The sequence below is a fragment of the Oncorhynchus kisutch genome, linkage group LG6, assembly GCF_002021735.2.
Source record: "Oncorhynchus kisutch isolate 150728-3 linkage group LG6, Okis_V2, whole genome shotgun sequence".
NCBI classification, from domain to species: Eukaryota; Metazoa; Chordata; class Actinopteri; order Salmoniformes; family Salmonidae; genus Oncorhynchus; species Oncorhynchus kisutch.
The window spans coordinates 75,468,163-75,489,390 of record NC_034179.2 but is presented as its reverse complement, the minus strand read 5'-3'; the positions used below and the strand labels follow the sequence as shown (position 1 = coordinate 75,489,390).

The following is a 21,228-nucleotide window of genomic DNA, read 5'->3' as shown; positions in this document are numbered from 1 at the left end:
ATATCAATATTTGCGCATAAAGGCGTTTCAATCACCATTTTCACAACAAGATCCACCATGTCATACTAACAAATTAGCATTTTTACAATCATACCGAAACCTCTTGTTTCCATCAAAGCGGTCTTCATTTATTTATTACATAAAAGTGTGGTTGGAAACGTGTTCTATAGCATCAAAACTGTGATATATCATGGGTAAATTGTGACCGACGGACTTATCTACAAATAACATTAGTTATTTATGATGCAAGGTGATTTGTAAATTAGTCAGTCACGCCTTGCTTTTAAAATCGTCTGCAATGACAAACGCGCCCAGTGATGGCCACTGCCTTTCGAAGCATTATGGAATGGAGATAATTGTCTGACTTGCGCCTGCCTACATGTTTATTAGGGCGGAGGCAAGCCATCTATCTCACCATTATATACAGTATCCCTGCAAGTTTCTGTAGTTGCTCTTCAACAACTTCATTCTGCTACCATCGCCTGCATTGTGGGAGGCTCTGTCAACCAATATATTAAGGGTGTTTGACCCACGTGAACAGATGCATGACTGAAATAGGAACCAACGCGATTCATTCAGTGGATATCAGTGAGAGGCTGGTGAAGGGAGGACAGTTCATAGTAATGGCTGGAATGTAATGAAACACTCCATCCACACATTACATTTCATGTACTCCATTCCAGCTACTAATTTGGCCGTCCTCCACTCACCAGCCTCCACTGGTGGATATATACAAATAAATGTGATATGAGGCATTCTGGTTGTAGCCAAAAATGTACATGCCTTGTGCCTCTTGACAAGTAGTTGAATGAGAAATTGATGGGAATTAATTGACAAATGCACCAAGGGCATTCAGAACTGGTGAAATGAAGCAATGTTTTCCTAATGCCATGATCTGTGTTCATCATGGGAACTTACATTTTAATGACCAACTCATCTGATTAAAACAACCATGACAAAATAATTTGCAACAACCAAATATTTATTGATTCGAATTGATATTTCCATTGCGGTTTCAAAATCAAACAAAATAGTAATATTATTTGTTTTTTTGCATTTGGAAGGAGAGTCACAGAGTTACAGTAAAAGTGAGTAAAACAGAAAACCTGAGGGAAATAGCTTTACCACATCCACTCCTGATAGAAAACAAATAGCCATTGATTTGGTTGGCTCAGTAGAAAACACAGAAGATGACAACTCCATATAATAATGTCTCTAAACTGTTCCTCTGAGCTGGTGTCTAATGTGTGAGTCCTGTTTGACTATTCCAGATTCAGGTAAAAAACAACAAGGGATGGGTGGGAAGAGGAGTCGATGGGAATTCTGAATGAGAAGGCTCTGACAGGCTGTTTTGATTCCCCATCATTAACCAGTAGTGTTCCCATCAGTATCCATGAGTTTGCTTGAGTAACCACTAAGAGCTAACAGCCCCAAATAGGTGGGCTCCATTTAAGAACATACAGTATAAGAGTTGCTGTTGACCCCCCCCCCCCTCCACAAACCCTTGTCTAGTGTAAAACTTGCTGCATGCCTCTAGTCTCCTCTTTACCCATATGCCAATCAACATTACCCATTTGATCCATACACAGTGGAATAATCTCAAATAAGCTTTTTAGCTCTCCCAACACCTGACGACATCCATTTGTTACTCTCCCGCCACTCGTTCTTCTTCCCGCTCCCCTCTTTTTAAATCACCCCTCTTTTCTTCACCTCCTCTCCTCTAGGGCGAAGGGCTCCCGAACTTGGCGCTCAGCTTGGTGATGAGGGCCATGACCTTGGGGTTACCCTGGTACTTGGCGATGTTAGCTGGGTTCTGAGCCACATCCTGGAAAGCTGCCATCACCTCAGGGTCCTGGAGAAAAAACCCAGGAGAGATGGGATTAGATATGGACACTGACAATGAATCCAAGGGCTAACTAAGACTGCAAACACTTCAATTTAAGGGGCATCGTACCTTCATGGCGTTGAGCACCTCTGGGTCGTTAAAGAGCTCTCCCAGACCAGGCATGCCGAAAGGAGAGCCTCCAGCCCCCCCTGGGAAACCGCCAGCCCCCCCTGGGAAACCGCCAGCCCCCCCTGGGAAACCGCCAGCCCCCCCTGGGAAACCGCCAGCCCCCCCTGGGAAACCGCCAGCACCTACAGCATGAGACAAGGAACCCAGGATTAATGCGATTACAGGGCTCCAATGGACCCTTGGGTGATGGTCAGATAATGTAGAGCAGTGGTCACCAGCCCAGGTACTGGAGAATTACAGGGCCAGGGATTACAGGCTTTTGTTCAAGCCCTGCACTAACAAACCTGATTTAGCTAATCAACTTATCGTCAAGACATTTCATGAACCCATATTCCCTCTCTTACCTGGGAAACCTGGGAAGCCACCTCCTCCTGCTGCTTGTCTAGCCTCCTCCTCCTGTGCAGAGTTTAAAACATTTTTACATTGAGAGACTGTTTTGAAATTCTTATTCTCCTCTCTGTTCTTGCACCAAACACTCACCCTCTGAGCTTTCTCATGCTCTTCCCTCGCTTTCTTTACCCTCTCCTTCCTGTCCTTGATCTCTCGCTCTTCCCTCTTGCGCTCATACTTGCGCCGGTGCTCAATGATTTTGTTAGCCTGAGGAGAGAAAGAGCATGAGTTGAAAGTCAGACCAGAAGACACTGATTGACCAGACAACCTTGAAACTGCTCTGGTTTCAAAAAGACAGTTAGTGGCTAGGGCCGGGTACCTTGGGCTGAACCTCTTTCAGCATAGCGCTGGCGTCCTCATCGTAGTCCAGTTTGCAGGCAGTGGCCAGGTCCTTAGCTGCCTCCTCCCAGTGCCCTAGCAACCTGACACACAGGGAGGAAAGAGACTCAATCCAAGTATTGTATTAGGAGTGTGCCAAAATGGCCATACTCGTAATCGTATCTGTAAATTGACAGTTGATAGTCGGATCAGATACTCGTGACCGGAAAAAACAGTGTTTTAATATTTTATTTAACTATGGACTTATTAGATGTTGGCAAAATACCTCCCTGCACATTCACTGCAAAATAAAGCTGCAGATTAAGAGCAGCATGCGGCGGTGTGTGTCTGTGTCCTCAACTTGCAGTGGGCTGCCAAGTTTGCTGACACTCATTCAGAATGCCCATCAGCATTTCATACCCCCCCCCCACCCATGCCTCGCATGTTAGATATTATGTACATCTTCATAGCAAATGTCCTCGCCATGTGATTTATCATAGTAGCAGGCAGCAGCAATCTATATGATCAGCCTGAAAAATATGCAAGAAACTGATCTGGTGAAAGTATGACTTGAGTGGACAGAGAAATAAGGCTTCACTCTATCCAATCAGAGCATCATGATCAACGTACAGCCAGGCCTTTTCTTTAGACAGCCAGCCAGTTGAGTTATTTAGTGTAGAACCTTGCACATGACTGACTAACTTGAGAAAGATGTGGCTGACACTCAAATTTATTTTTTCCAATCACAAATAATAAAAATGCTGTGATCACAATCGTTTCCAGAAAATTGCCAATATCCCTTACGATACTAATTTTGTCCGACTACTTGGCACCCCCATATATTGTATTACTTATAAATCATATACAACTGCATTGTGTCTGATGAGATTGAATATGCAGCCTATCTAGCAGCATACTTGTGAGCTTTCCCCCTCCACTTGTAGGGCTGTGCAGAATCTGGGTTGATGTCAATGGCTCTGTCGCAGTCCCGCTTAGCTGCATTGGGTTTCTGCATCCGGATGTAGACGCTGGCAAAGAACATACGTCATTCTGTATGAATACTACGTGATCATGTACTAGAGCACATCATGTGGTATGGCATTGTTAAGTCTAGCCGCGGGACTCACCTAGCCCTCTTGGCATACATGATAGCTACCCGTGGATTGAGTTTGATGGCTTCAGTAAAGAGGTCCAGGGCTTTCTGCAAGTCACCTGTATTTGACAGCACCAAAAAGTGATAATTATAACCACTGGTCATTAAAATGTCTTCCCAATTTACTACAAGGTCAGTGCAATGTCAATGCAAGAACCTTAGAACAAACAACCCACCTTCTCCTAACGCTTCGATAGCTTCCATCTTCTTCTCGTTGGCCTGGTCCATCATTTCCTCTGTCACCTAAAGAAAGAACACACTATTTACCTGCAAGACATGAGATGCCATGTGGTCTGCTTGAATTTTCCCAGCCAAAGCAGAAGTCTTTTTCAGGGCTTGCATGCTCACTAGATGCATTTCTCAATAGTTCTCATCTGCAGAAACTCCCCAAATGAAAAGCACTTCATGCACTCTCCCATCCTTAAGTTATATTAATAATGGATGTCTTCAGTAGAGTAAATATTCTCACCTCCAGATTTTCAAAGTCTCCCATCTCCTGAGGTTCGTCTGTGTCTGGCTCAATCACCCCATCTTGGTCGATCTCTGAAGTAGCAAGGGGATCCATCAAGGACTTCAGAATTTTAGCAGATATGAGACACTGAAAGCTTGCGCCTCTAATTCCGTTATTGTATGTTGTATACAGTGGCAACCCGTCATTCAGGACAGGTGGGACAGAGCCCAACCTGTTTTGAGCCCCACATTTATTTGTGGGCTTGCCCGTTTTAAAATTTTATTTTAGCATGAATACGAGACATATCAGTTCGCAAACAATGTAAAAATAAATATATATCATTGAGTTAATAAATCCGCATACAAATATGGTCTTTCAGCCTAGCTCAGTGCTTTCTGTGGCGGTGGGGAAAGCCTGCAGAAAATAGAGGAGCGTTGCGCCGTGATTGGCTCAGTGTTCTGTCACTCACAGGGACACTACGTCACAACCAAGTAGTAAGGGTAGACATAGAAAATTCAAGCCCTTTGGCTCCTGCCATAGAATTACATTAGTAGTGCCCTTCCAAGAAGGTTCAAGGTCTTTGTCGACACATAAAATGATATCAAATCACATTATGTACAGTAGCTTTGATTGGACTGATCATGTCAACATCTTGCTTTCAAAATCTTAGCTAGCAGTCATCAATTCAACAATCTACTGGCAAATCACTTTTAATTGTTGTCATATGAAAATAAATTGAGAAATTATAGTTAAATGTATTTTTTTTTTTTTAAACGTATTGGTGCTCATTGGCCATAAACATTACACAAGTTGGAAATCGCAAATTCATCAATGAGTTGTTTGGAAGGAATTTGTGACAGTGGCTAACTGCAAGCATTGCAACTGGGAAGTTGGGGATAAATGAGCTCAGACTGGGAAAATAAGATTTGAACGGTCATCCAAATCGGAATTGTAAATCCGGCCTAGGTCTTTCTTTGACGACAAAATTTGCCTGCGAAGGACCGCCACACCATCTTCCTTTTCAAGTGAGCAAATCACAACAAGGAGAGTCCAAAAATGTCTTATATGCTGCTGCATAAATGATGTAACATGCCAGGGAGACATGTATACTGTAGCTAAGAAAGTAATACTAAGTATATGTTGTGTATTAAGCTGTTAGTAGCCCATGCGCCTCACCCTAATAATTTGGTCTATTTTCACCTCTTAATTTCACCTGAAGTTACTGTTCTGACTCGGTGGTGTACATGTAGACTATAACCTGTTTTTGATAAATGTCATCATTTAATATTGTAAGAGCTTTCATTGTGTGCTTATATGCCCCTTTTATTTATCCTACGGTTCTGATTTAGTGTACAGGGAAAACACTAAGAACGGCCCATGTTCTGAAATCTGTCACTGTACATTTCAAAAGTGCAGAACAAATAGTTATATTGACTACATCCGTCCTGGTTCACTCATTGTTTTAATCGAAATTACTGATTACCTCTTATCCGCTTGTCCCCTTATGCCATAGTTTGTACCTCTCAATTGTCAGTAGAAACCACATTTGGTTAAGCAAGTCAGTCATATCAGCAGTTTTTTTTTAAAGGCAGTAAATGAGGCTGAATGAACTGCTTTGCTGCCAGACAAGGCTCCGCTGATAGCCAGGTGTAGCAGTGGTAAGGTGTTGGAACTGCTGTAGGGACAGCTTTATGTAGGCCCTAACAGTTTGTGGGCATCGTTTAGTGGAGCAACATTATTTTTTTTGCCCCACCAAGATTTACATGTTGTAATCGCCACTGGTTGTATAAGCACTGCTCAAGAGCTTGGCAATCAGTTTATAAGGCAGCGTTACAAACTGTGGTCATGCAACAGATTGTTTGTTGATCTGCGGTCTTCACTGTATCACTCAATGTATTAGATGGAATGGAACTAAATGTCTGGGTGATGATTTATTGGTATGGTGTGCGAGTCTAAAAAATAATTTCCTTTTCAGAGGATAATAACCCTTTGGCCTGTGTACTCATTTTCTTTATGAACTCGATGGGTGACTGTGGGAAAATGTGTGGGCCAGGTGTGAGAAAGCTGCCATGGACATACCTAGTTCACTCTCCTCACTCTCAGAGGGGGCATGGGGCTCAGGAGCAGAGGCAGGGGGAGGAGTGCCAGCACATGGACACCCACCCTGAAATGAATGAAGTTTTATTCGCTGAACTGTACTGGTAGGCTGTCAAATATAGCAACTGGATGGATATATGAAACAAGTCATACTTATACCTTGCATGAGGAGTCATTTTGGGGGGCTTGTGGAATTGTAGCTCCCATTCTGAAAAAAAAAGATCTTCTTTCAATTTTTCATTCTTTCCAATATAAGCATTTCAATTTTGCCAACTGCTGTCAGTACATGTTGGTGTATTACTTAGTACAGTAGGAATTTCTATTTTTTATTCAATTAATAAAGTACGTTGTACTGACTTATCAGACAGATAAATATGCCTGATACTTAGCAGCAGCGAGTGGGTGTGACTGCGGCATTCTCGTTCAGGGTAGTTGGAGAATTGGCAACAACAAAAATCACACGAAAATGCATTAACAATGAATTCATTCATTTAACTCTAATACTCTTGATATCCGGGGAATAAACCGGGTTTTGAACATGGGTTGATCCGACTCCCAACAGATAGTGGCCCGCGAATTTTAACGATAAAGACCAAGTGCACGCTTGACGCTATGCGATAAACAGAAGGATTATCAACTGACCCTTGCAACCAGGCCCGGAGGAAGCCGAGCTCGGGAAGGTGCAATATGGAGGGATTTTCGTCGCACAACTTCACGAAGGCCTTCAACTCATGCACTTTCCGCGGGTCCATTCTCACTTCACAGGTCCAGAACACGCTACACAAAAAGAAAGTGCGAGGAAGTAAAAATGAAACTGCTAGCTAGGTAGCTAGTTAAATATGAGCATTGATAGCATACACTTGTGCTGCACAGCCTCATTTAGTATTATTAGTAAACTAGCTAACTCCTTTATCTCAGAAAACATAGTTTGTCCCAGGGCACGTGCATAAATGTAGCATGGATTGTGAGGATAGAATATTCTGGAATTCTGTCGAGTTAGTCATGCCGTGGGGATTATTTGAATGCATGATAAAACCAGAGAAAACAAACCAGAAATGTTAAATATTTCCAATAAAACACAGCATATGAGGGTTAGATTAGCTACCTGTATGCCCAGACAGCTCTTCAACGACGGGTAGCTGCGAGTAGAGGGGTGCAATCAAGCCTCTACAACAATCGCTTTAAAATACTAGTCGATGGTGTATGTTGTTCCGTAGATTTCTTTAACGCAGGCATTAATTAGATAGAAACATATGACAAACAAAACAAGCGATGAGGTCCTGCGTGAATGGATCAAGTCGCAAACAAAAGAGGTCATATAATTGCTATCCAATCAAAAAACGTAAAATTGTACTTCCACCAATGGTAACGATTGTCTTACAGGGGAGGCTGAAACTTGTCACCTCAAGCACGACAGACGCATTTAGCGACATGATATAGTCACAGATTCTTAAATGTTGGCTGTGGTATGAAGAGGTAGTTGTGTTATATAGTTTATGTTTGGTTTTTAGTCTGCTAAAGTATTTATATTTGATGTAATTGTATATACCTCAATACAATTTAGCGACATCATGATGATGGGAGTTAACTGTCGCTGATAGTCTGACCGAGTTGCAACAATGTTGCCCTCACCTAACATTTTGACCAGATCCGCTACCCGATTGGTGTCATACTCAAAGTTTTGGAGTCAAGGTGAGTGGTGAAATATTTGGTTATTTGTATTTAATGTATTACAATGGTAGAAGGTCATTTTTATATATTGCCACTGTACAGACAAATTAGCTTATCTAACTACTGTAGTCAGGGTCACAATTGTGTACTTCTGGCGTCTTTTTCTCAAATCCTATTGGAGGAGAAGGTCTGAGGGGAGGGACCTCTTGCTTTCTCACCCAATGGGTTTTTAGAGAGGACGCGTGGAGTATGCAATTGAGATCTTCCCCGTGATTTATGCAAGCTAATTTCACATGTTATGTTTGTATAACACAAATGCTTGCCTCAGCAAGATGGAAGGCATAATGCATGTTATTCCCCAATAATGTCATACTTTTATTATAGGTCTTAAATAAGGTAGATTTGTATGGCCAGCTGATTGTGGAAGATTCTTTAAGACCTATGTGAAAAAGAACTGAAAAAGAACAAACTTTTCCCTCACTGGTAACCTCTCTGCAGGGCATCTGTGGTGCCCATGCCGGAATGTCTCCGTTAAACCAGAAGGGTGGAAACCGCAGAAGGTTCCACCAAGATACCTCGGCCAGCTAAGCCCCTTCACTCATCCACACCTCATAAAAAATGGTTTATGTACTCATGGGCATACAGCTATTTCCCATTTCTGCCAATCAGTTACTCTACAGCATTTACCCGAAATCAAAGCTCATTGTTATCCTATTCACAACCACAAACTATGGCTATGAATACTGTTGTGTAGTACAGAGCAGTCACTTCAGGGAGTTTTGAATGGTGGGTTTATAACTTCTTCCCCTTCTTGCTCTCTGTCACAGGTGAGGTGACCCCTGGCTTAACCCAAACAGAGTTTGATCTCCGTCGGCAAAGACTGGCCTCTCTCATTGAGGTTCAGGCAGATCGGCTGGGACCCACTGTTTCGTCCAACAAACACCTCGTCATAGTCCTCTCCCACCCAATCCGCTACATGACCAATGACATCCCCTACCCCTTCCACCAGAACCAGGACTTCCTCTACCTCACAGGCATCCTTGAGCCAGACAGCGCCCTGGTTCTGTGTGGTACCGGCCGCCCGGACCAAGCCATCCTCTTTGTACCCCGCAGGGACCCGGCCAGGGAGCTGTGGGACGGGCCCAGGTCAGGGAAGGACGGGGCGGCAGCGTTGACGGGGGTGGAGAGGGTCCACTGCACAGAAGAGTTGGGACTTGTACTCAAAAGCCTTAAAGGTAGGCGTAACTAGGAGAAAGTAATTTGAACATATATATTTTAGAGTAAATTTTATTATTGGGATGAAAGATTAGGGATTAAAAGCCTGAGGAACATAGCTCCAAATTGTGGATCAAATTTTCATTCCGAACAAATGCAACTGTTTGAACCATTTTAAAGTGATGTAAAGAAATTAGACAAACTATATCACTAACAATTCTACTTTGATTGTTCCCTCTCAGGTAGCACTGTGTGGTATGATGGCTCCAAGCCCTGCCACCCTGGGCTCCACCAGACCCATGTTCGGCCCCTGTTGGAAGGGGGGCCCATGGTGCGCTCTCTCAGACCCCTTACACACTCCCTCAGGGCCCTCAAGAGCCCAGCCGAGGTGGCTCTCATGAAGGAGGCTGGTCGCATCACAGCACAGGTGAGTCACCTCACACGCCATGAGTGAAGCACTCTCAACTGTTCACGTAACCCTTTGCATCCCCTCTTTCAGGCATTCAAGAAGACTATGGGTATGTCTCAAGGGGACATTGATGAAGCTCTACTGTATGCTAAGGTGAGTTACAGGTCTTTAGACACTTTATAATTATGGTGTGTTGTCATTGAAAATATGGTTTAACACCTATGGTAGCAACGATAATGATGAAATGTTAATGTGAATCTCTTTCTCAACCCTAGTTTGATTTTGAGTGCCGTGCCCATGGAGCCAATTTCTTGGCCTATCCTCCTGTGGTTGCTGGTGGAAACCGAGCCAATACACTTCATTACATAAACAACAACCAGATTGTCAAGGTGAAGGGACATATGTAATGTTGCTGCTGAATGTGGGCCCCCAATTGAGGTTAGAAGTTTTAGAATTATTAACACCCCAGCTTTGCCACGATGGTACATACTACATCTATAACAGTAACTCTCTGTCTGTGTCCAGACAAACAAGACTTTGCCCAATTCCTTGTCTTTTCTTTCTCTCAGAATGGGGAGATGGTGCTACTTGATGGAGGGTGTGAATACTTCTGTTATGTCAGTGATATTACTCGCACCTGGCCGGTGAACGGAAAGTGAGTTGCATCAACAGAGATACCATTTTGGATATTCGCTCCTTCTCTCCATTCTTTTAAGTCTCCTTTTCTACCCCTCTCTTGCATGGTGAGCCCAGGTTCAGCCCTGCCCAGGCAGAGTTGTATGAGGGGGTGTTGGAGGTGCAGAAGGCCTGTCTGTCTCTGTGCTCCCCAGGAGCCAGTCTGGACCACATCTACAGCACCATGTTGGCTCTGCTGGGACGCCAACTCAAACAGCTGGGTATCGTGAAGGGCTCCACCAGTGATGCTGATACACTTAAGGTACGCTCAGTGTCGCTGTGTCCTTCTGCTCAAAGTAGTTCCATGGCCATGGTTGGAGAAAATAACTCCATGTCCAGGTTAACTGATAATGGTATCAAATGCATCCATAGATAACTGAAGGGTGTTTTGCATCAACGTAAATGATAATATCACTTATTAACTCAAATGTTTTAATAGTAATATTTAACTGAAAGTAATAGGTTATATTTTGTGGCTTAAGGGGACTTAACCACGTAGACTCAATGGCTAGGAAAGGGTATTAGAGGTTAATGCTGTTTATCAAAAACCCTATTGTATAACAAACACTTTAATACTAATAACGTTCAGTAATAAACCATTTAGGTTCTTTATAATCCTTAAATTTATGTGCTGCCCTTTTTAATTCAGATGGGTAAGAAATGTCAGGATCTGAGTTTGATTGCACATTTCCTGACAGTAAATGGTCTCCCGAGTGGCGCAGCGGTCTAAGGCACTGCATTTCAGTGCAAGAGGTGACACTGGTTTGATTTCCGGCTGTATCACAACTGGCTGTGATTGGGAGTCCCATAGGGTGGCGCACAACTTTCCCAGCGTCGTCTGGGTTAGGGTAGGCTGTCATTTTAAATAAGAATTTGTTCTTAACTGACTTGCCTAGTTAAATGTTTTTTTTTTTTTTACCTTTTATTTAACTAGGCAAGTCTGTTAAGAACAAATTCTTATTTTCAATGACGGCCTAGGAACAGTGGGTTAACTGCCTTGTTCAGGGGCAGAACGACAGATTTTGACCTTGCAAGATCGAATCCCTGAGCTGACAACCTTCCGGTTACTAGTCCAACGCTCTAACCACTAGGCTATCTGCCGCCCCAATAAAATAAAGGTTAAATAAACATTTTTAAAAGCAACAAAAATAATGTCAAGTCTAGTTCGGATTTTACATTTTGATTCAGACAGTACTAGAATCAGTCTTTAACACCACTGATTTCAAAAGGTGCGTACATTCCAGAGACATGGTTAATTACCGACAGAACAATCTAGATATGTAAACGCAAACGTGCAGTTTTTTCCGTGTCGAATGTGAAAAACACGCAGAGTTCTCTAGTGCAATACTTGGGCAAGCGTATCGTTTCTCCCATGATGCAACATTGTAAAAACACTCAAATCTCTCCGCGTTTATGAGACATCGGGCCCTAAATTCATCATCCTCAGTGTAAGTCTAGGGTAGACAATAGCAACATGTTCATTTGTAGCCTACAGATCAACTTGAGAAATAGCCATACGTTTTCTAAGACTCCGATTTAAAATATTAGGCCTATGAGGTTGCAAAATAATCAGGCCTGGGTGGTAGTTGGGAGAAGACCGAAAGGTGGGGGACAAGGATTGCAGCACACCACAGGAGTAGCCTAGGTATCACACCTGCTTGGGTGACGCTTGTGTTGGGAGGCTGGGTAGGAGAGAAGGCATTCAGCAAGACTGGTGCGTGGTGGAGGAGCTTTCAGCAATGGCACCGAAGTGATTGATATCTGTTCTCGATTTATAGTTCTTTATAAATGTTTAGAGTGACCTGTGTAATTTCTCAGCAAAAGATGGACATGCCATTGCCATGTTAGGCATTCTAAATGTACCAGATGGTCTCAAAATGGCCTAGAATAGGGGTTCTCAAACTTTTGGCCTGCGACCCCATTTTGATAAAAAAAACAAAAATAGTGACCCCACCATGTAAAAAAAAAAATAATGTAATCAACGGCCAATGTAAACTTTTTAAAATTGGGCTATAACAGTCAGTCATATCAGTCTGACAGTATTTTTGACAGTATTTCAATCGGTATGGTTTGAAATGACTGAAATGCATCAGAAAGGTATTGGGAAATTCAGAAGATTATCAGGCAATAATGTTGTATGATCTTCTGTGTAGAAAAGAACATCACCACCTCAAGTCTGATTTAGTGCCTAATCTTGTCCACTCGGTTGTAGGAAGAAAACAGAAACCGCTCTGTTCATTACAACTGCATTTAGCGGATACCGGTGGTTACTGATGTAACCCCGTTTCTATTAACTAAATGCGAATTCTCTCACGACCCCAATACAAATCAGGTGACCACACATGGGGTCGTGACCCCTAGTTTGGGAAAACCTGGCCTAGAACATGTCAATGTTAAAGGAGTAAGAACACAACACAGGATGTTTAAGGAAATATATTGAACATTTTATTCCAGAACAATCACACTGTTGTAGTAGTGTGATGTACTAATGTTGGAGTAATGATTAATAAATGTTGAACAAACTGTTTGTAAATGGTTTATTACTGACCGTTATTATAAAGTGTTAGGCCTACCCATGATGGCAGGTAGCCTAGCGATCAGCGCGTTAGTCCAGGAACTGAAAGGTCGCTGGTTCAAATACCTGAGACGACAAGGTGAAAATCTGACTGTGCCCTTGAGCAAAGCACTTAACCCTAATTTACTCCTGGGGTGCTGTACTACTATGGCTGACCCTGTAAAACAACACATTTCACTGCACCTATCCGGTGTATGTGCCAAATATGTCAAAATAAAAGGCAGACACAGAACTGAAAGAAGGGACCCTATCAAACAGTCACATTCAGTTCAGCGCTTGAGCATGCAGTGTACTTTGTTGCTTCAGTGACCTGTATTGCTGCTTCCAGGCGGCACGGCGCTACTGCCCCCACCATGTTGGTCACTACCTGGGCATGGATGTACATGATACCCCTGAGCTTTCCCGCTCTCAGCCCCTCCAGCCTGGAATGGCAATCACAATAGAGCCAGGTACTGTATCCATGAGCCAGGGTACAATCTCTCTGTCACTCACTCAGTTCTTCATATTAGTCATATTCAACTGATTGACAAACTTTGAAAAACGGTGCACTTTTTAGGCTGGATTAACACTCCACTAGGGGTATTCTGCCTTAGAGGCAACACTTTATTACTGTACCACTCACCGCACACATGGTGGGCTCCACATAGTTTGCATGGTAGAATTTGTAACTTTACACAAGCATCATTTATGTTTGCTAAGGAGAATGTTTTGTGTAGTGTAAACACAGCCTTCCCAGTGAAACTGCCAGAGATTCCTATACAAACACTGAAGCACTACTGTTCCAGTGTTTAATGCATGTGTGTGCATGAATGCATCAAGTGACTACACTCCAGTCCATCTCTCTCTTTCAGGGCTGTACATATGTGAGGACGATGACCAGGTTCCAGATCGATTCCGTGGACTTGGGGTGAGAATAGAGGACGACGTTGTGATCCGAGAAGAGATAAACCCCTTGATCCTGTCCTCTGACACACCCAAAACCATTGCTGATGTTGAAAGAGCCTGTGCACAGAGTTGGGGCTGAGAGAGACTAGACATGGGGAGGGTATATACCTTGCTCCCAACTGGAGTGTGACTGTATACACTCCTCAAAATGCTAAGTGTGAGAAAGAGTGAGTGTTCATCCCTCTCGAGTGACTGGTCACATTTCAGTGGGTTCGTCTTCAGTATATTGGCGATTGCACAATTTAATGTGCATCCTGCCACCTACTGTGTGGGATGGAAACAGGGTTTCCCCAAAAAATGGAACTACCAACAAAAACGAACAAACTACCAAAAATAAATATCAAACAACTTCACTGTTAAAAAAATTAACTAATCTGATCCCTACACAGGCTCAGGGGGAGCCTGGGAGGGCGGGCTGTCTTCTGGCGCCAATACCCCTTCCAAGTGCTTCAGATGTGTAAACTAAACAAAAATATAAACGCAACATCTAAAGCTCTGTTAGTGAGCATTTCTCTTTTGCAAAGATAATCAATCCACCTGACAGGTGTGGCATATCAAGAAGCTGATTAAACAGCATGCTCATTAAACTGGTGCACTTTGTGCTGGGAACAATAAAAGGCCACTCTAAAATGTGCAGTTTTGTCACACAACACAATGCCACAGATGTCTCATGTTTTGAGGGAGTGTGCAATTGGCATGCTGACACGGCAGGAATGTCCAAACAGAGCTGTTGCCAGAGAATTTACTGTTAATTTCTCTACCATAAGCCACCTCCGACGTTGTTTTATAGAATTTGTCAGTACATCCAACCGGCCTCAACCACAGACCACGTTTAACAATGCCAGACCAGGACCTCCACATCTGGCTTCTTGCCGGGGGATTGTCTGAGAAGGGGGGGGGGGGGGGTTGTATTTCTGTCTGTAATAAAGCCCTTTTGTGGGGGAAAACTCATTCTGATTGGCTGGGCCTGGCTCTCCAGTGGGTGGGCCTGGCTCCCAATTGGCGGTGGGCCTGGCTCCCAATTGGCTGTGCCCCTGCCGGGTCATGTGAAATCCATAGATTAGGGCCTAATGAATTTATTTCAATTGACTGATTTCCTTCTATGTACTGTAACTCAGTGAAATCTTTGCAATTGTTGCGTTTATATTTTTTGTTCAGTATAAAATCCTTAAGTCCCAAAAACGTTTCTGCTGCAAGCCACAATAATGTTCAGTTTCTTAGACTTCTTTGAGAGTTGAGTTGAGCACCACAATATCCACCTTTTTAACACAGGGTATCTTTTGACTGGCAGCAAACATTTACTACAGGCGGTGGTACATCCACTACCATGTTTTCACTAGCATCACTTGTTTTCCCAATTATTTATATGGGTTTCTGGAGGACTGCTTGATTATTCCTCATGGATCTGAATGTGGTAATGTTTTCATAGTCTTTTCTATTGTAAAAATTGAAAATGTCTGTTCTCACAACTAATACAATTCACAGGTTCCTTGCTGGATAGGAGAGCATTAGATAATGGCTCTATTGTGCAAGAATTGTCTCATTTATTAGGATTGTGTGTGTTAGTTTTTATACGTAGTCATGTCTAATTGAAAATGCTGTTATAACAGAATATTCAGTTCTATTATTTGTAACGGGTGGTCCTAAATCTACCTAAATGAGACACCTGATATAGCCTATATGAGCATCGTTTGCCGCAATGATAATCTTATTTGTATCGATAGAAGCGAAGCGCCCTCTTAAATATATTCTGATATGTTGGTGGAACACGACTGCCCTCTACAGATGATAGCACTAGTATTGCCGCTCCGAAAAAATACGAAAGGATTTTCCGGGCAAACCCGAGTACCAACCCCCTTCACGCCTAATGTTGCTGTACCTCACCTCCCCCGTATCAGAGGAGTAGAAACAACAAGCCGCCATTTTGTTTGTGCGGACAGACGGAGAGAGGCAGGAGATACCGAGAAAGAAAGCGACTTCAGCACCGATAATAGCGACTCCGAGACCCGCCGGTGAAAGAGTGGCAATGTCGTGTCGGTGCGAAAAGAGGGAAGAAAGTAAAAATAAAAGATAAGGCAGAAGAAGAATGAGGGAGTGAATAAAAGGGAAATTCTCTGAAAATCCAAGGAAGGGGTGTTTTTACGGAGTGGAGCGGAGAGGCGGAAGAAGGCAATATATTTAACGAAGAAAAAACCTGCGAGCGAAAGAAAAATACAACATGAAAAAAAAATCGTAATTTACCCATCGCCACAGATGAAAAAATGCCCGCATAGACAAATATACCGATAATTGTATATTGGGTATTTGAGGGGGAAGTAAAAAGGAAGGTTTAAAGGAAAATATAAATTAGGATAATCGTGAAGGGGGGCATTTACCACCACAAAGACTCAAAGGATTTTGTGGACCACATATGTTTGGGGGTGTTGCTATCATTATTTTATGGACGAAGCTTGACACTTTTCTAAAATAGCCATAATGTTGTAGCGACCCCCTCGCTTTATCAGATTTTCGCTCATCGCTGTGTTCTCTTGTTCTTGGTCGGGATTTTTTTCTTCACATACATTGCAACCTAAATCAGTATACGCAGTGACCGATGATTTCTTATATTTATCAACCAATTTCATCTTTCTAATCAATGGTGATCTTATTGCAGTAGGTTACATGATTACCTTTGAAGAGCTTTCTTGGGTAAGCTTTAAATCTCAACACTTGGGCAAGTAAACCAAACGTCCTCTGCAAAATAAAACTAGGACTAATTGAATCAATTTGATAGGACATTAATTGGCACATTGGGCTATAACTCAAACGATTTTTGCAACATCAAATTTCAGAATTTAGCCTAAATTATTTGTCATAACACAAACTAATTGCTCAAAATTGTATTGCTTAAATTTAACCTCATTGCATGTAATTGGCATAATCGCGCAAAGGTTGCAACATCCAAATGTGCATTCACATGTCCGTTATTTTTTCCAATTCAGTGCCTTGCATTGACAAACTAACAAACTAATGACACGATGTAGACTACAAGTAGATGGTAAGGGAAATGTATTAAATGCATGGAATTAATTTATCGAATAGGAGCCCATAGGTGTAGTACAGCCTATTGGAGAACAGAACTTGATCAGTCAGCTTCACTGTATTATTTTTTCAGATCTGAATTGCACCCCTATACAATGGTATTTATCTAAAAGACAATGCGAATTGTTTTCAATGTTGAATGAGGTTTTTAACCGATGCTTTAAATGCCTCTTAAACCACTATCACTCATTGGGACTGGGTATCCCGGTTTCATAGCCCCAAATATAGATAAGCCTATCCAGTTCTTGTTTCTTGACGATCCCAATTTACGTATGGGGATGATTTTGATATTCTGTCACTGTCGGACACATTCATCCGTGTTTTTTTTTATTAGACTAAGGACCTAACGCCATAATTGTATTCTTTGACAACTCATTACTTTGTGGTACTGTTGGGATCAAATTGCATTGACTGCAATGGCAATTCAGACAAAGTGGAAGATTGATCAGTTTTCGGGTCCCTCATAACTGTTGCATGAGACGAGGCCTCCAAAGGTACCACTGGGGTACGGTTTGCTTGCGGTCTTTATCGCGTTTCCCATTTTGCTTCCCTGGACACGATCCCTCAGTGGAGTGCTCTAGAATTAAACACTCGATTTCGCCGGCGATTATGGCGGAAAAGACTGATGCTGCCATGGAGGACAGGTCTTGGGACAATTTTTCCGACGCCAAAGAGGCTAAATGAGATTGTCGAAGGCATACTTGCTTGTCTTTTTCATCGACTCTACCTTCCCTCCTTCTAAACTCGGAGAAATCTATAAAGGAACAACATCTCCGACAGGGGAGGGGGATTGATAGCGACGGCTAAGCATAGATCGAGAGTGGGAACCCTGAAAGGAAGAGTGTATCGCAATTGCCTCCTTTCCCCCTACCGTCCCTAAACGGTGGGGGAAGAATCACAAACATTTACAGGAGGGAAGTTTGAAAGAACTCAGACGCAAAGAAGGGAATAAGCCAATCCTTTGTGGATATATAGCTATTTTTTAATTCTTGAAAAAATATGGCCGATAATGTTCTGGAGTCCGGCCCGCCTTCAGCCAAGAGGCCTAAACTATCATCCCCTGCCCTCTCAGTCTCCGCCAGTGATGGAAACGGTAAACATTTTAAATGTTATAACAGTCCTGCCTAGCTGTTCAGGGATGTTATATTGCCTAGCAAGTTAACCTGCTTGTTTTACTAAGTTCACAAGAATGAGCCACATCCATCATCGGCCAAGTTGTGATGCCAACGTTAGCTACCAATTAGGTGGTAGTAGTAAAGGTTTGCTTGTTACCCAACTGGTCAAAGTAAAGTTGACTGGCTAATTGCCCTCCCAGTGTGATGGTCTGAAGTGAAAGTTTAAAGTTATCTTCCCGCTTGAAACAATGGGATAGTCCACGTATAGCAAGTTGTGAACTCACAGTATGGGAATGTATTAGGTAGCTACAGTAGCTAGTTAGCCAATTTAGCTAGTTAACGTTACTTCTCCTATTTAACTAGCTGCAGCTTGCTACCATTTATGGATAGTTAGCTAACGTTAGCTATTTAACTTGAGGGTTGCAAGCAATAAAGATGTATGCTTTTGATGTGTGGGTAGCTAACTAGCTGAACGTTGGCTCTTATAAATCTTAGGTAAGATGGCATAGCTAGCTTATCAGATAGGAGACACCATGTACATTTTCAGTATTGGATTGGTGTAGGGGTTCATTTATTTGAACCTGTTCAGACAACTTCGCTGTAAGATGGTGTCTGAAGTGTTGTTATACTTACGGCAGTTAGTTAGCGTTGTGACCGAGCCATCACCACTTCTGCTGCATTGTTGTCTAGTGGCTACACTTGATAGCGAGAGTCAAGTTGCTCGTGAGCAGACGAAAGTTGTAGTGCCTTTTGTCGCTACATATGTGGCAGCGTAATGTTATTTTATGCGTTTGTATGCATGTGTCTAGCTTTTTCATACCCGTTGTTTTAAAGTCTGAATTGTTTGGACGTTATTCCTACCATTGCGTCATGTCGTTGTTTTTTTCCCCCCTAATTTGCAGGACTGCTACAATCTTAACTCCTTTGAATATTTTGATAACATGGTAAAAGTTAGATGTCAAGCTTAAATGATTATAGGCCAGATTGAAAAACACATCAGATTTCCTAATTGTGCAGACCCCACTCCGCATGCAATTCATATTTATTCAATGGGTATGCTAAATTAGCTGGTAGTTGGCACCCATGATTCCCCATTTTGTTTGTTTCTCCATGTTATGTCTGTCATCAGGATGCTTTTATTCACAAGTGAAACAATTCAGGATTGCCCAAATAGGTCCCTCCATAAATTGTAGCTTTCGTTTAAATGCAATTTCTCACATGACACGAAGTCGAGATGTAACTTTTTTGGAGCACTATGGACACAATTCGGCAAAAGATCAGAATCTGTACTGTGTTAGCTCAACCAAGTCGCCATTACACATGAAGAATATGCCTTGTACAAGCATGTTCTCTCAACATACAGCTCTGATTTAAGTGTCATCCAAGTTCTGTTGTACCAACTGAGTCATTACTGGAATTCTAAGAAAGGCTCTGCACAGGTCTAACAAACCACTCTGTGGTGAAAAGTTGATTCTGTTTGGAAAGGGAAGAGCAAATGCAACATGCGACCCCCCTCCTTTCCTAAAAAAACGACTTTTCACCCTGTGAAGGATCAATCCGTTGGGCTGTGAAAATTGTGATGTCAGTCCAGTAAACCTCTGCTGTCTGTTGCCTCCCATTGTGATGGGAGTCTGAGGTGTTGGTGCTGGACTGAATCTTGTGTAGCTCACAGTAGCATTTGCACAACCAAGCATTTGCAAAATCACTTCTTTTAGAGGTAGTTTCTGTCATTCATCATCCCCCAGACACAACTTACCATGTTTCTCATTGGTCATGGTGGGGGGGATTAGCCTAGATCTTCATTTTAGTAAGAGTCGGGAGATATGAGGTAAATTGAGAAGGCTCTCTTTCCTGTTTATGAGACTGACGGGGTTCAACGTCTGTATGTAGCTCCTCTTGTCTTAAACTACACGTACGGATGTTGTATCCATGCCGTGCAGAAGAACAATTTGAGTGTTGCCTGTGCTATAGTCACTGCAACTTGGAGGATAGTGTAGAAATAAACACACCCACCTGTTTCTCTAAAAGAGACTTGAGCTTGACTGAGGATGCATGCTTGCATATTTGAGCGGATCAGCTCTTGTGTGTTTCATGTTAGATTTCCCCCCCCCTCTAAGATGGCTGCAGTCTGCTGCTGCTCTAAGCTAGAGATGGCAAGAGGTGAGACTGTGAGATGCTTCTGGTGCCGTAGGCGTTTCAAGTCTCTGCCAAGTACATCCTCAACCTGGTGTCATAAATGGACCACTTGCCCCCCTGTTTCTGAAGTTCTATATCCAGAGGTGTTTGTTTGTGTCCTTTATGGCAAAGGTTTGCCTTAGTTTGGTATCCACCATGCACTGTAAGTGAATGCACGTGTCTCAGACGGGCAATTCAAGTAGATCTCGCAACTTCGCTCTTGCTATTTCCCTTTCTATATGAAGAGGCAGAGAAATGTCCTCTATACACACACCTCCACCTGCTGTTCAGTCAGTGTTTACTTCTGTGGCTTCGCACTCTGACCCTACACTGTCCACCCTGTTTGGCACCCCATCAAACCACAAACTGGCTCAGGAGAGGAAACTCTTTGGTGGGAGGCTGCAGCCAGCCGCTGCACTGACTTAGGGTCCAGAAAGGGGAGGGATTAATTTAGTTGGTTGCAGCCAGCTGCTGCACTGACTTGAGGCGTCCTCATGCTTCCCATCTGAAACAGTTTGTGCATATATTATGATGACATTTTGTGTTCGGCAAGGGTTTGTTCGGCTGTTTGTGCACACCACAGTTTTTCGTGAGGCAAGCCGAAGTCTACGCCCCTTTGTCGCTGATTGGTCAACCGTACGGATTCTTCAATAAAGTGTTTGTCATTAAACGAGAGACTAATTGTTTTCATGCACGTTTTTTCACTTGCGAAATACTGCAACAAACATCTTAGTTAGATGTAAAATTGCATGACTAAGACCACCTCAGCAAAAACATCAAAGTGAATTACAGATTTCTTGTGATATCTTAAATTAATTCAGGCCATTTTGAGGAAGTGTATACTGGCTAATATCTTTTAAGCAAATATCTTTTAAGGGAGTATGCGAGGCACAGACGTTCATCTCGCCTAACCAAGTTTTGCTAGGAGAAAACGGAACATAGTA

General features: G+C 42.7%; 2 protein-coding genes across 4 annotated transcripts; one reads left to right on the top strand and one right to left on the bottom strand.

The window, feature by feature from the left end:
- Positions 1–961: 961 nt before the first annotated feature.
- Positions 962–7,728, bottom strand: LOC109887168 (hsc70-interacting protein). 2 transcript variants are annotated; one of them, XM_020478641.2, is made up of 13 exons: positions 7,529–7,728; positions 7,066–7,200; positions 6,583–6,631; positions 6,406–6,490; positions 4,345–4,418; positions 4,052–4,118; positions 3,850–3,934; positions 3,640–3,750; positions 2,724–2,826; positions 2,495–2,611; positions 2,359–2,410; positions 1,955–2,136; positions 986–1,852 (listed from the first exon to the last, which is right to left on the bottom strand). In XM_020478641.2, the coding sequence occupies exons 2-13, from the start codon at positions 7,173–7,175 to the stop codon at positions 1,721–1,723; spliced, it is 1,167 nt and encodes a 388-aa protein (XP_020334230.2). In that variant the 5' UTR covers positions 7,176–7,200; positions 7,529–7,728; the 3' UTR covers positions 986–1,720. The 2 variants fall into 2 exon arrangements, with proteins under 2 accessions (XP_031683424.1, XP_020334230.2); XM_031827564.1 differs by having other exon boundaries at positions 962–1,852; positions 2,359–2,611; positions 7,529–7,708.
- A 61-nt stretch (positions 7,729–7,789) lies between these two features.
- Positions 7,790–16,436, top strand: LOC109898576 (xaa-Pro aminopeptidase 3-like). 2 transcript variants are annotated; one of them, XM_020493595.2, is made up of 10 exons: positions 7,790–8,115; positions 8,593–8,715; positions 8,922–9,329; positions 9,552–9,736; positions 9,809–9,871; positions 9,994–10,107; positions 10,288–10,373; positions 10,472–10,655; positions 13,297–13,417; positions 13,820–15,525. In XM_020493595.2, the coding sequence occupies exons 1-10, from the start codon at positions 8,043–8,045 to the stop codon at positions 13,990–13,992; spliced, it is 1,530 nt and encodes a 509-aa protein (XP_020349184.2). In that variant the 5' UTR covers positions 7,790–8,042; the 3' UTR covers positions 13,993–15,525. The 2 variants fall into 2 exon arrangements, with proteins under 2 accessions (XP_020349184.2, XP_031683423.1); XM_031827563.1 differs by having other exon boundaries at positions 8,003–8,115; positions 8,593–8,677; positions 13,820–16,436.
- Positions 16,437–21,228: the final 4,792 nt, after the last annotated feature.